We start from the raw sequence: 14690 nt of genomic DNA, 5'->3' as shown, positions 1-14690 counted from the left end.
TTTTTGAACTAATGCCTAGATACCAAAAGCTGCAGATGTCATGGTTTTAATCATCTGACAACCTAGTGCACATTACGCCAAATTAGGGTCTCGAGTTAAAATACCATTTGACTCCACATGAGCATTTGGTCAGCTGAATTGCATACTCATCTGCTTCTATTGCAAACAATGACTTTCTGAGACGGTCCAATGACACATTTTTAAATTACCCCAAGGATTATTTTTTGCCTTGTATTCCTTAATTTATAACTCAGTAATACTTTAAAAAAAAGCAAACAAATAAGTAAAAAATTGTCACTGCATATCTGACGAAATACACACTGATACAAACCGATCTATCACAAGCTAATATCTGCCAATAGTCCAATAAAACAAAATTAGTTGACCAGGCTCAGTTGTCCGCGGTCACAACGGACAGCATGCAAAATTAGTCCATTGTGGAATTGATGTGGACTGCAAGTAATTATCCCTTCATTGGTTTGAAGTAGTTGTGACTTTGGTTTGCAGGTTCTGGCTAGCAGTCCAGGAACTAAAGAAGCGTCCAATTAGAGAAGTTCCAACCAGAGTCCAGGAGATCTGGCAAGAGTTTTTGGCCCCAGGGGCCCCCAGTGCCATCAATGTGGATTCAAAGAGCTACGACAAAACCACCCAGAATGTCAAAGATCCTGGACGCTACGCCTTCGAGGATGCACAGGTGAATGGTTGCCCAAAAGGAAATGATGAAGAGATATTAAATAATAGCCACAGCTGTTTAGTTTGTGTTGCACAATGTAGAGAGGAATAGGAACATTCAGCCTGTCACTGGGACTTGGACAGTGATCAAACTAGTGCTGAGTGTAGCTGACAGACCAATGAGATATTTACTCTTAGCAGTTTACAAACCACAGTCTTGGGGATCAGTGAAAGACTTTTTTTTGATTTGGTTTTAGTACAAGTGTTGTTTGTGTCTGACTTCATACTCGTGCTTTTGTTCATCATTCTCACATTATGTGTTTCTTCACCAGGAACACATCTACAAGTTGATGAAGAGTGATTCTTACAGCCGTTTCATCCGTTCCAGTGCCTACCAGGAATTACTACAGGCCAAGAAGAAGGTAACAAAATCAAATAAACCATAAAGCTTGGCTAAAAACATTTGATAAATTAGTTAGTGAGAAAATAAGACGAGAGAAGTACATGTAGATGACATTACGTGACACCCTATTTGGATTTGAACTGACTCTGCTGACTTGCTGATGCTGAAATAAGCCCTTCTAGCAACCAAAGTCACACCTTTTCAAAGTCTGTTAAATTACATTTTATCCCATTCCCAGTAATCCCCTTGCATAAAAACAAGTCTGCAACTTGCTTTTACACTTACCTGTAGTATCATACAGTGTATTCTGCTACCGGAGTAATGTTGATATTTATTTGTTCACTAAGGGACAAAAATCAAGAAATTGACAATTATATTGTTATTGACTTATCACAGTAAAGTTAACTCAGCAGCAGACAGATTTGGAACAATACAGGAATCGCAGTGGATTTGGATTTCCCATGCCTTATTGCTTTAGCAGCCTGGTTTAGCAGACTCCAAGTAGCTTCTTGAAATTACATATTTCTTTTTAGACAAAATATGCTGTTAAATTCAGTTGTTAAGTCTATGTCTCCCAAACCAAAGTGGAAACCAGTTCAAACCAAAAAAAGTTGCAAATAAAATCGGACCGCTGCAAACAATAACAGGCAAAGCGGATTTGTACAATATATTAATGGAGTCTCTTTCAGGTGTATTTGATGGAGGAGCTGATCAGGACTCTTGTCAGGCTTGTAGAAACTCTTATGAATACAGAAAAATGGGATGTCATACCATGCAGAATATTTCAGCATTACACAAGCGCATCCACGTGGTTAAAAACCTACCCTGTCTCACACCTCCTACTCTTTATCAGCCCATCTATCTGGCAAATAAAATTTCAGTATTGTATTAATGTTTTTTTTTTTTTAAAGAAAAAAACTGTTAAACCTACATCAATTTTGGGGCGTATGTTGTATTAGTTCTTCTTTTTGATTGAATATGATGTGAAAGTAGTATGCTTTACATGATGGCAGAATATTCTTTTTTATGCCAGCTAAAATTAAACGAAGCCTGCATATTTTGTTGATCTAGCTCATGGATTCTTACATATGTGTAATTTGTTTAGTGACCTATGAATCCACAAACTAAAGTCACCTCAAATATGTGTTGTTTTTTTTTTGTCTCAACAGAAAAGTAAGAACTTATTCTGAAGGGTCTTACTCCCAGGTAATGTCCAATGATACCATATCATCTTCATGTACTACATTTGGTTGTTGTTATTTAATTCTTGTCAGCATGTTGTGATTGCTACTCTACTTAAATGTTGTGCTAAATTCTACCATTGAATGTAATACAAAATGTGCAATTCCTGCACTAAGTGTGTTGTTAAAATACTGTGTATTTCTTCTTCCCTTCTTCCACCTTATTCCCTATTTTCATTCTTTTCTGTCTTCTTATCTCTTCTCCCAGTGCAGGGGAAACCACTGGCATCCAAGAGGTTGACCAGTTGTGTGCCATCATGCTAAAATCAATGCCAACTCTCTCTCTCTCTCTCTCTGGGACACGGAGAGGGGAACCATTTCATCTCTTCATCATCATTGTCTGTCATCTGCTCTTGGCCCAGCCGGATGATGAGCCAAGCCTTCTGTTCATCTGTTGTCCACAGGATGTTGCATGTCCATGGAGGGGATGTTCCTTCTTCTCTCTCCACTTTCAATACCTGATATATTTCCAGTATTCTCAGAAAGGAGGCACTGCTGGACTTGAGGGGACACTGACAGACAGTCAAGATGAAAAAATAAAAAAATGACACTGAAGAAAGTTATACCCAGTGTTCCAGTTCTTTCCATCATAAATGCTGGACCGGACCTCCCTCCTGTCTCTCACTTCCAGCTGAAACAAATGATGTCAGAGAGAAAAAAAAAAAAAAAAAAAAGAAAAAAATGTAGAAAAATATAAAATGACAGCTTAAACTGATAAATCTAACCAATGTCATTGCTTTACATGATCTGAGATCACAGATACTTTGTCACGCTATGGGAAGTGTTGTGCAGAATGAATATACAATATATATATACATATATATATTATGATTAATATTATTATTTATGGTGCATTTATTTTTGCTTTGCATTATTTTATTGCACTACAAATAACTAGCACATATGATTTTCATTGCTCCTGTAAAGTCACATTCAGATTTACATAAAAAAATGCTGTCTCCTGTCTTGCGTAGAACATAATTCTTTGTTATTCTCTCCTGCATTTATTTTTATACCATATTTAAAGACACTTTTACTTACTTGTATTATTAAAGTTGGCCCTCTATCTGTTAATATGGCCTGGGTCTGATTTTTTCTTTTCCTGTATACACACAATTTTAGAATTAAATATTCATTCATTCAAATATTCATCAGTTTTAATATAATCCAACGGGTTATGTACGCTTAAACCATGCACTTTTGTCTTCTGCCACTAGATGGGGGTAAACTATTTCCCATCGGTTAAAAAAAACAACAGTTTTCAACACAGATCAGCAAAATGAGCTACGGTACTCTGCAGACAAATGGAGTTTTGTCATGCAAAAGTGTCATCATCCTCCGGTTTGCTGAAAGGGTTATTGTTCAAACTCTGCCCATCTGAGGTTTTGCACGGTCTGTTGATGTTTCAGCTCTTTGATGGCAGAAGTGACAGTCAGAGTTTTCAGTCTTTGTGCCCAGTGGTCAGCATAGCCAGAGCCGCAAAAGAGACAAACATCATTGTCTCGGTTGCATCAAGGAATGTGAACCGTGGCATTTTTTTTCAAAGCATGCTGTTAGTGCATGCACAGATGATTTATGGATTGGAGGTTACGGGTTTCGTTTTGATGTGGTGATTTGCCAATAAGAAAGGATAATTTAGGGGGTTTTAGGCAACCATTGTTTCTCTTATCCACTTTCCAAATCTCATCCACTTCCTTAAAAGTAAAGTGTCATTAACTGTCAAATTCAAGGTGAGGAAATGAAAACTTACATGGAAAAATAAGATAAGGCAAAATCTGTCATCTTAGATTTGCCTATTATGGATGAGTAGGGATTCATATATAAATATAAATATATATATATATATTCAGAATATTAAAGGGCAGACAGAAATAGACAGCCTGTCTCTCCTAGATTTAAGTGAAAGAAATGAAGCTTGATTTGATTCACACAATAGCAAGGACCAATAGGAAAAACCCTCCCATTCTTGAGGAGGGAAAGGGGTGGTGGGGATTCAAACTAAGGCAGGCTTTACAGTGACTCAAACACGCTCAAAGACAGACTGCAGACAGTCTCCACGACACTAAGATATGGGCTTACTGTGACTGCAGTCTGGAGCTTATTTTCTTAATCTAAAAGCCAAAAAGAGAACATTAGACTCAGAGAGAAAGACGTTGCCCAAGAGGATGGGAAACTGAGCACGTCCCAAACTTTAAGAAGGGAAGAAGAGGAGCAAGGACAAGCCTGAGGATACCGCAGATTATGTTGCCATGGAAACCGAAACTTGGAAGCGGACGCAAGGACCACTGAAGGTGGACGATCTCCCTTGAATGCATCGTCGACACATCACTGTCCCGCTGCACACATAAAAAGGTATACGAACCATACATTACATTTCGATAGCACTGACTTTATACCATATTGAATGCCTCAAGACTCAAAAAAGCGCTTCAGCAGATGATTTTACATATAATCTTTCATAACGCATGGCTTGCACTAATTTGAAATTATTAACATTAAGTTCAAGAAAGTTTTCGATATTAGATAATACACACGGGCTGCTATGGTATCCCATTGTAATGTCCGTTTTACACGGAAATATAATGATACGTTATTTAAAGGCGCACAGCTTTGCAGCACATAAGAGGAAATGTGACCGTGTACGTGAACGCGCCATGTAGTCTAGCGTTTGGATTTCCCAGAGAGAAGGGAAACTGTCTGAGTGCTGGTTCATCATATCCCACGTGAGTTTCTGACTGACTGACTCAGTGCGTCTCTGAGTGACTAAGTGCAGAACCATGTAATTGGAACGGCGGTAGTTGTACAGCTATTTAGTATAATGTCCCAGCACTGATGGTTTGATTCCCACTGGGGCCACCCATTGTAAAAATATACACCTTCAAGGCGTTGAAAGGTGTTCTGGATAAAAGTGTCTGCTAAATTACTATAATTAGTGGCTGGAGGTTCCAAGTAATTAGTGTTGTGAGTGAGAGAATTAGTGAGTGATGACAGCCTGTTGTACTTTTCTTCTTAGTGAGCTTAAGAGGCAGTTTAGCCTTTCCAGTGAATATGAGACTGAGACATAATGATCTTAATGAACACTATGTGTAGTAAGACCATTTATGTTACTGCAATAGCCTGTGGGTGCTGAATAATCTCTACTCTTTTCTTTTCCTCCCTGTTCAGTTGCACAAGTTTATATTCCCTTACGTGTTCTCTTTGTGTTGTGTGCGCTGATGCCTCTCCAAGTTGGTTTGAGAACATATGTGTGCATGTGTGTGCGTGTCCCTACAGTATGCGTGCGGGGAATGGTGGTGAGTTTGCCTTCTGATCCTGCTTACGGCTCTGGTGACTGCACCACCTTGTACAATCTGCTCTGATGTCAAAGAGGATTTAGCACACAGACACATTGTAATTTCTTAAGCAACAGAAACCACGTCATTGTGAGTCTCTGGAGATAGTAGCACTGGCATTTGATAGCAAACTTTAGTAACACGGTTAACGTGTCAAGTTTGCACTTATTATATGTAAACGGGAACTTCCCGCTGATGCTGAGGAACGTGAATTAAAACTGTGGAGTAAAACTGCAGTTTGGCCTGTTGTGGCACATTTTTCCGTTGAAAGCAAACTTTGATATGCCAACAAATCATGAGAGTCTTCAAGAGTAACCATCCTATTACACAGTGGCCTTCTGGTGTAGCAGGCCACAGTAACTCACCAAACATTGCTCAAAGTCAGAGAACTTACATCCTAGTGAAGATCCTAAAGTGGTGCTCGTTGGATAAAGAATACTTTTATTTCATATATCATAAAAATATAATAAAGTTTTCCAGCTTGAAATACCTTAAACAAGCTGACACAGATTATAAATGTAAGAATGTGAAACAAAGCTATTAAAGAGGAAACAAAAGGAGAAAAACATTTTGTTTAAGTGTAAATGGAAGGTGGTGTTAATCGCTGTAGCTTGTCTGCAGTGACAACTAGTGTACTATCACAGGATTTCTAATTGGCCTTCATCCCCACTAAAGCACTTTATGTTGCTGAGGCGAAGAAGTTGTCTTACATTCTTGCCAGTACTTAGCTTGGAAAGCATTATATCTGGGCTGCTAGTCATTATCAAGACGGATTGTGGTGACAAATGGCTACCCGAACTGCCTAAAGCGGCTTCCTGGCGATGTTGGCGTTAGACACATTTACACAGCAAAGCCCCTAAAAAGAGCCCCCCAACCCCCAGCTGTTAATGAACCAACAGTGAAGCGTAGTTTGGGAAAATGCAATCCGCAAATGCAGATAATGACATGGTTCCTCTTTGTGTAATTGGCTCCGAGTGAAAACATTTAATTTACCTCTCTTTCCCTTTTTCTCTCTCTCTCTTTGCATCCTGTGTATGTGCGTTTGACTCTGTATGTGTGTCTGTGTGTGTGTGATTACACACACATGTGTGGCCACACATGGGTGCATATGCGTGCGCGTGTGCGTGTGTGGCTACCCGTGTGTGTTTGAGGTTTGAGCTGCACGGTGAATTAAATGCAGTTCTACTGTAATTAACTGCACTTACCAGTCTATGTATGAGACTTTCTGACGCACCAATAATTGAGGCATCAGGTTTTGTTTGTTTTAACCTGCCTTTGAAGACGTGCTGGGAAGATGTTTCGCATGGTTTAGTGGAAGTACATCTGTGTGTACAAATTTGAAAGCCTTGGAAAGGATTCTCCTTTCTTTATTCAATTATTTAACAACTGGATATTTGAAATCTTCAGATATTTAGCTGCCAGGCTGGCGATTTTCATGAATAATTTTGTTTTTCATTTGACTTCAAGATTTGAAAAAAAAGGCCCATTGTTATCCAGACAGAAAACATTACCATGGTATTATCATGCCATTCTGAAAAACAAAACATAACAAGTTCCCACTGATGATAATAGCTGTTTTCCAAAAAGCTTGTGTCTAGCTCAGCAGTCTCTCTGGTATTTGTGTCTGGCATTTGTAATTTCATTAGAGGTTTGAATTTTGGAACCAAGGTCTGCCACAGTTCAGTGAAGCATATTCAAAGTATTTGTGGTTCTGGTAAAACATAAAGCTGTGTTTGTGGACAATATTAGTGTTGTCCACAAATATTAGTGGATTAGCAGACACTAAATATTAGTGTTTAGCAGACACAAAGGTTGTGCTCAGTTCTGTCCCAGCAGAACTGAGCACAATGTCCCAGCATTAACACTCAAAACCACAGTCGCCTCCTGCCTCTAGGACTGTGTGATGATCGGTGCTGTGTGTCCAAGAATAAAAATCACAAGAGTGACAAAAAAAGAAAGAAAAAGCTCACAAGGAGGGATGAAGTTATATTTTTCATGAACCCCAAGTAGTGTTGGTTTTGTTTCCCAGTGTGTCATGAGTCCAGAAACCCCAACGAGTCTGCAACCCCCTCTTTCCCCCCCCATCTTCTATCCCCAACCACTAACCATCTACCTCAGACTCCCCCAAAAGCCCCTGAATCGTTACCCCAAAACCACAATTTGTCTTGCAGAGAGATTGATGGGTATAGCTCAGCAGGGCCACTACTCTAACACCAGCTGAGTTTGGGGGTGGAGAGGAAGCGCAGTTGCTGACTGTATAGGTCATTTGTCATGCCCTGTGTACACAGTCAGTCAGGTCATCCCTCCCCAGCCCCAAGAGCTATCCAGACTGTAGATCACCGGAGTCACATGGCGCTACATAAGAGACTGATAGAGGGAAAATGGGAAAACAAGAGCCTGGACACAAAAGCAGAGCATGTGACCCTGATCAGGGGTTTGTGCACTTCAACTCCCAGTCAGCAGGAATAAGATGGAGCAGGTAAAGACAAATGAGACTGTCCTTAAGTGGAAGGTAGTTCACTAAAAGATGAAGTGGGGTCAATATTCTCTGATAGAGCAGGTGGGGGAAAGACAGTGGGATTGTTTACTTTAGTTATTCTAACCTTATGGTGGGTGAGCGTAGGGGAGTATATATATGGTCTGTATGTGTGCAAAAATGTACATCTCTAGAAGAACCACAGACATTATTTGGATGTCCAGTTCCCGATTTGGATATGATTTAGGTGCCAAAATCATAATTTCCTGTGTAAGAACTGGCTTAAATGTGTGTCATCTGGACACACATTGTTACTTCAGCCATATAATTGATCTAGTTCCTTAGCAGACTGTACACAGATGTCTTAAGAAAAAAGCAAAGCAAAACCAAACTATAACAAAAAAAAACCTTTAAAAAATTCATCAGATTAGATTTGAACAAGAAAAAAATTAACAGTACACTCCATTTTCTGTGCTTAAGTAACTGCAACGTATGGCTTTATTTATTTTTTAATAAAAAAAAAAATTCATACTTTATATCTGGTAGATGGACTAACAGCTGCTGTCTAGCTTATGGCAAGTGCTGCTGGGACAGTGATATACAGACTCGAGTGCTCATGCTGCTCAGACAGAGCTGCCATGACCTCAGGGTCAAGGGCAGAAAAAAACGAGGCAAAAAACAAAGTGGATTATGATAAAGTAATTTGTTCCATGTCAGAGTGAGTTGCAGGTTCAGGAAAGGAACAAAGAGAACATACGAGCAGAGCAAAGAAGAGTCTGCGAATAGTAGCAGCCAATGGCCTTGAGGCCGTTTGGTTCTCTGTCAGAATTTCTAAGTTGGTGTCATGCAATGCTTGTCAAGAGCAACATCTGCTGAAAAGATGCTTGAGTGATGGTCAAAAATGTGCTGGCGCAAATACTGACAGCTTGCACACGGGCGCGTACTCCGTTTTGACTCAAAGAGGAATCATTTCTCCAGATCATACCATCTCTATGGTGCTGGCATTGTACAAAAGGCACTGGTGATTATGGACAATATAGGCCCATAATCACTCTCACTTTAGTTTTCTTCACGTATATCACCAAAGAGTAGATGAGTGAACTGTACGGCTCTCCGACTCTTTCCCTAATAACATGCAGATGGGCCTCTCTAATGCCTGTTTACATATCTGCGGCATAGTTCATGACTAAAGTAAGCAAAGCCCTAATTATTTTACCCAGCGACGGGACCAATAAAATCAACTTCCCCTTCTCGTTATGGGTGTTTAAGTGTATCCTTTGATGGCAGGGCTTTATTTATTTTTGGAAGAGTTGCGTAGCCGAGAGGAAAGCAAATAGAAGTAATGACACAGAGATGCTGACAAATGGGGGCCCTGGTGATGGATTCATTTCCTCAATGATGCCTGGAAGGCTAAACTGCAAAGGTGGCTCAACAGGAATGAGCATTCTCACAGTTGCAAGCATAATTGGCAACATTAGTATCATGTAAGCATTTGTGTGACTGTCATGTTTCATCTCATACTACCTAAATGTGTTACACCAGCTTTAGTGTAAATGTCCAGATTCTGTTTGTGCAGATGTCTTTCTCCGTCTATTCGCTACATTGTATAGTAATGTATCTCTCTTTGCAGAATGCTGTGGAGAATAACTATCCCTGTCATACTGGCTGGGGTGCTCTGCATCACTGCAGAGACCAAAAAGTCCCGTCCTCAGGGAGCCATCCCATCTCCATACAAGTCCAAAGGGAACCTGTCTGCGGACCGTCACCATCGATTGCTTCAGCAGAAACCAGAGGTGCTATCCTCTAGCCGGGAAGCCTTGGTTGTGACAGAGCGCCGTTACCTCCGCAGAGACTGGTGCAAGACCCAACCTCTTCGTCAGACAATCAGTGAGGAGGGCTGCCGCAGCCGCACTGTGGTCAACCGTTTTTGCTATGGCCAGTGTAACTCATTCTACATACCACGGCATATGGGTCCAAGCTCGAGTCAGGGACAGAGTCGAGGCCAAACCTCAGGCTCGGGAAGAAAAAACCACAACAAAGCCCAGGAGCCATTTCAGTCCTGCTCCTTCTGTAGGCCACATCGCATCACACAGCTCACAGTGCAGCTAGACTGCCCAGACCTGCAGCCCCCTTTCAGACACCGCAAGGTGCAGAGAGTCAAACAGTGTCGCTGCATGTCTGTGGATGTGAGCGGCCATGGGAAACTGTGAAGGGGGACTTAAAGGTCTTTCGAATTTGGAATGACATCATTTATGTGCTGTCAGAGGCAGAAATTCACAAACTTAGCCAAACAAGGACTGGCTTCCAGAGGAACTGTTCTGCATCGTGTTGTACAAAGAATGGCTTGTCTTGCAACAAAATGAAACATGGAACTAGAAATACACAAAAGCTCAACAATGATTTAATTTGAGAGTAGCAGCCATGTTCATATGCCAGTGCGATTAAAAAGGAAAAAAAAAGGTGGAAAAAAAAAGAATAAATCAACTGGCTGTGTAGAGACAGTGCTAATAAAGCTGTTGGTGTTTAACAATGGACATTTTTTTAGTTGTAGCATTTCAAAAATATCACATCTACCTAAAGGAGTCAAGAAAGTACCTCTTAAAAATGACAGAACATTATGGACACTGAGGATGGCCAAGCAAAAGGAAGTGCATTAAAGTAATGTCCAACTGTATAATTAGTGCAACCAATTAAAACAGTCTTTGTAAAATGTGTATCTATAGGTGGTTCTACAATCTTAGACAGCTTGTCAGTATCTTTTTTTGTCGTGTTTCACAAGTATTCTGTTACCCTTTTTGTTTTGTATTAACATGATGATGTCAAAGAAAAGATGAAACAATTCACACCATTCACCTGCTTGGATACAAACCTGATTGTATACTGTACATTTTCCACAAATATACTAGCCAGGAGACAAAAAATAAAGAAAAAAAACCTGCAGCATGTGTAATGGAGTTGCAATGCAATGTATACAATATATACACGTGTGTTTTAAGTATGTAAAAATATATTAAATCTATTTCATATAAAACAAAGTGATGTGTAGTGTGCATATAATTTGTCATATGATAAACAGAAATTGATCACCAATAACAGAATTTTTATCACAAAAATCAGGGTAATGTCTTTTATTCAATAAATATATATTTATATTATTTTTAATGGTCAGATGTATTCAGTCAAAACACAGTGCTGGTATTGTACATTAAAACCACATCACATGATTCTACTGCTGATTTAGCCTATGGATATTCACACTCTTTCACATAACACAAAAGGTAAAACTATCTGCATAGGATTTTGCTTGAAAGAAAGCATATTTACACTAATGTTGAAAAGAACAATAGTGGGGATTTATCAGATCACATGACTTAGAAAGACATGACCATTTAAATAAAAAACACTAAAAGATGAGGTGCTGTATGTAAAACACGTAGAATTCGCAGTTGAAACGCACCAGATGAAAATCTTGAAAGGAGTAAATTTGTTATTTTTCAGGCCATGTAAACAGACTTTTCTTCCTTGTAGGTATCATTGAATCACAATTGATGCATCTCAAAAATAAGCTTTGTTCAACTCATTTAAAGTCTCCACTATGCAATAAGGCACCATATAGAAATATTATAAAATCCTGTGCTTTTCACCATCAAGGGAGATGTGAACACAACGTGTTAATGGTTTTTCTAGAAACTGAGGGTTGGAAACGGCAATAAAAAATGGCTACATATTATGTATACTGATAAAGCTTGAACATAGTGTCACCAAAAAAACAAAACTGAAAAAGAACACCAAGTATTTATAGCAAATTTTCATGCAACTTGAGTTCAGTAATCAGCTTAGGGATGCCTTTTTATAACACAGACTCGTTTCATTTTGTGAAATGGTGGGTAAGGACATTAGCTTTAATCCCAAGTTTAAACGATACACTTTGAACCAGCTCACACTCGACAGCCCTAAACCAATTGAAAACAAATACTGGGAGCAAATAAACGCTAAAAATGACTGATGACTCGTGTCAGATTGTACAAACACAGCTTGTGCAATAGGCTAGGTGATGATAATTTTCCATTGTCTGCTTCAGATCTTCTTACCCAACTTTGCTTTCTGTGGAAAAAAAAAAAGACAAGAAAAAAGTGTGAGTTATTTACAGCTGGAAGCACTGGCGCTCCGCTCTAAAATGTTACTATAAGAGCCAGGATTGTTGTTTCTTAAAACACTGACAAGCATTTGCGAGCAATTGGGTCTGTTAGGTGAAAGAAAAAGGCAGGTACTGCTAGAATTACAGTAAATAAATAGAAAACAGATGACTCCATACAGTAATAAGAAAAAGTAAAATGTTATGCATACTATTCCAGTTGCATGTTTGGGTGTCACATTGTAGGAAGCCTTCTGCCTGGCCTGTTTAAAAGACTCCTCTGCCATTTTGACCCTAAAAAAAAAAAAAAGGAGAAATAAATGCCAATCATGTGATAAAGATGTTAAGAGCAATTAATTAGCTGCATAGAGCTACACAGAGTCACTAAAATTCCCCATTACACCATCAAAAAAGAAAAATGTAGTATAGTGCTAAAGATTTCAGGTTTATACCATCCAACTTGTGGTCATGGGGCATTTAAACACAAGGATTTTGGTTTGACAGGAGGCCAGACCTTCTACTCTGAAATGATTCACTCTAGTTTACTATAGCAAGGAGAGGGCCAGAAATGTCACTACTCATTTGCTCTTTAAAAAGAAAAATGATTAACATGCTGGCATTGAGTGAGTAGAGCAGTTTATACTAGCAGACTCGCCTGTTGTCTCTACCCATTACATGTTCAATGCATGGTAGTGCTGCATCTTTGCATGCCCATACAGGCAGAAGTGAGGATTACCATCTACTGTTCCACATATGGCAAAGGACAAAGAGTTAATGCTTTCAAATTAGTTTTTATTCTTTCCTACTGAACAAGCAAAGACTATGACATTGGACCTCGCTTACAAATACTATCACAAGTCAATCTTCATTGGAAATAATGGACCAATTTGCTTTTTGTTGACATATGCAGCTATATCTTCATATTTATCAAACCACTGGAAGCTAACTGGATGATGCATGTGTTTTTTTTTCGTTGCTGGGGTAAGGACAAAGATTTGGGTCATTTGCCCTCTTTCCCTTCATGAATTTGAATGAATCTGATAGGATCTTCAGTGAACATGAGATGCACTGCATGTTATTAATGGTTTGGAAACTCAAGCTTGGGGAAAATTCAAAATGAAGGAGCACTAGGCACATCTGTTATCACATTTTAAGGCTCCCGATCAGAGAAAATAAGAAAAAAAAAAATGGACTGATATCTCAGCAATACTCCATTTTTAGTCAAAAGTTTTAAGCGTCCTATCAGAGGGATTTATCCGTATCATGGAAAATGTCACATTGTGGAACAGGAATCTCCATATGGCTCACCGCTCTTGTAAGATCAGCTTATTCTGCTTCTTCCACTGGTCTTTAAAATCTGTGGAAAACTCATGCCAAATGGAGAAGAATGTGTGGGGAGAGACTTCTTTCTCTCCTGCCTTTGGTTTGACTGAGAAGGATACACTCAACTCCAAGAAACTGAGGACAGAGAAGAAAAACATTACTTCAAGACCAAAACATTACAACACGAGATTACAGAAAACTATACCAATTATTGTGAAACTTGGCAGTCCTACGCAGATATGCAAAATATGATAGCTAATCTTGGAATAATGTGCTTTTTGGAGATTTAATAGTAGAGTAACTAAAAAAAAAAAAAAGAATAAAAACAATAATGACCGTGCATTTCAACGAAAAAAAAAAATGCTATTAGTGCTGCAAAAGCAAGAAAATCTGACTTAACCAAAATTATGAATTTTGCTGTATCGCTCCTTTTCCTTATCCATATGAACCTCTTTTGTATGTTTGTGTATACATACATGCACACACTCTATTGGTGTGTAAGCATGAGTGATGAAAGACAAAGGAGCCAAAGACAGATCTTGCAAAAAGAAAGTGTGCATAGAGCAGCGGATGACATACACCAAGGTGTTAAATGTGGCAGCAATTTTGAGTGGATTAATATCGTGGACAGGTTGGGGTCTCTTTGTTTGGAGTGTGCTATAGGAACACATTCCAAGCCAGCAGTAACAGAAGCCTGGAGCCATGGCTGTCTACTCTCGCTCCACTTAGATAAACAACATAGACACTGCATAGGGGGCCTCCCGTCTACTGAAGGCCTGGCATGACGGCCTGCACCTTCCATGTAATTGAAGGAACCAGGAGTCATAAATATTGACAAAGCTGCAAGATTATATTTCTTCACTGCAGCGAGAGTATATCACTTCAAACTGTGTTGGATTGCATTATACCTTACTTTCAAATTCACAACTACAATCACTGCTTTGAAACTTAAAAGACGACCAAATGTAAATCCAAGAAATAAAATGCAAAGTAACATTTATTTTTTGAGCAAAGATATGTAGGAAAAGGTTTTTAAACACACACACACACACACACACACACACACACACACACACACACACACACACACACACACACACACACACAC

At 39.2% G+C, this 14690-nt stretch overlaps 3 protein-coding genes across 4 annotated transcripts in view; 2 read left to right on the top strand and 1 right to left on the bottom strand.

Annotated features, from left to right (window-relative positions):
* Window positions 1–2969, top strand: part of rgs7a (regulator of G protein signaling 7a) — a 49963-nt gene extending 46994 nt beyond the window's left edge. The window contains exons 15-18 of one of the 2 annotated variants that reach the window (XM_005727390.2): window positions 508–694; window positions 1005–1094; window positions 2245–2281; window positions 2530–2969. In XM_005727390.2, the coding sequence (XP_005727447.1) occupies window positions 508–694; window positions 1005–1094; window positions 2245–2265 (298 nt within the window). In that variant the 3' untranslated portion in view covers window positions 2266–2281; window positions 2530–2969. Of the gene's footprint in view, window positions 1–507; window positions 695–1004; window positions 1095–2244; window positions 2282–2524 lie in introns of both variants that reach the window. The other variant, XM_013909398.1, reaches the window with a different exon arrangement.
* A 1362-nt stretch (window positions 2970–4331) lies between these two features.
* grem2a (gremlin 2, DAN family BMP antagonist a) lies at window positions 4332–11136 on the top strand. The gene is made up of 2 exons (XM_005727387.2): window positions 4332–4668; window positions 9755–11136. Exon 2 carries the CDS (start codon window positions 9756–9758, stop codon window positions 10332–10334), a length of 579 nt encoding a protein of 192 aa, XP_005727444.1. The 5' UTR covers window positions 4332–4668; window position 9755; the 3' UTR covers window positions 10335–11136.
* A 91-nt stretch (window positions 11137–11227) lies between these two features.
* fmn2a (formin 2a) overlaps window positions 11228–14690 on the bottom strand; it is a 39396-nt gene continuing 35933 nt past the window's right edge. Inside the window, exons 16-18 of the mRNA XM_005727389.2 lie at window positions 13568–13717; window positions 12472–12553; window positions 11228–12228 (exon numbers count right to left, since the gene is read on the bottom strand). Coding sequence (XP_005727446.1) covers window positions 12202–12228; window positions 12472–12553; window positions 13568–13717 — 259 coding nt within the window. The 3' untranslated portion in view covers window positions 11228–12201. The remainder of the gene's footprint in view (window positions 12229–12471; window positions 12554–13567; window positions 13718–14690) is intronic.

This window comes from Pundamilia nyererei, unplaced genomic scaffold (genome assembly GCF_000239375.1).
Source record: "Pundamilia nyererei isolate P.nyererei 1_Seehausen unplaced genomic scaffold, PunNye1.0 scaffold00024, whole genome shotgun sequence".
NCBI classification, from domain to species: Eukaryota; Metazoa; Chordata; class Actinopteri; order Cichliformes; family Cichlidae; genus Pundamilia; species Pundamilia nyererei.
This window is presented reverse-complemented; position numbering and strand designations above follow the sequence as displayed.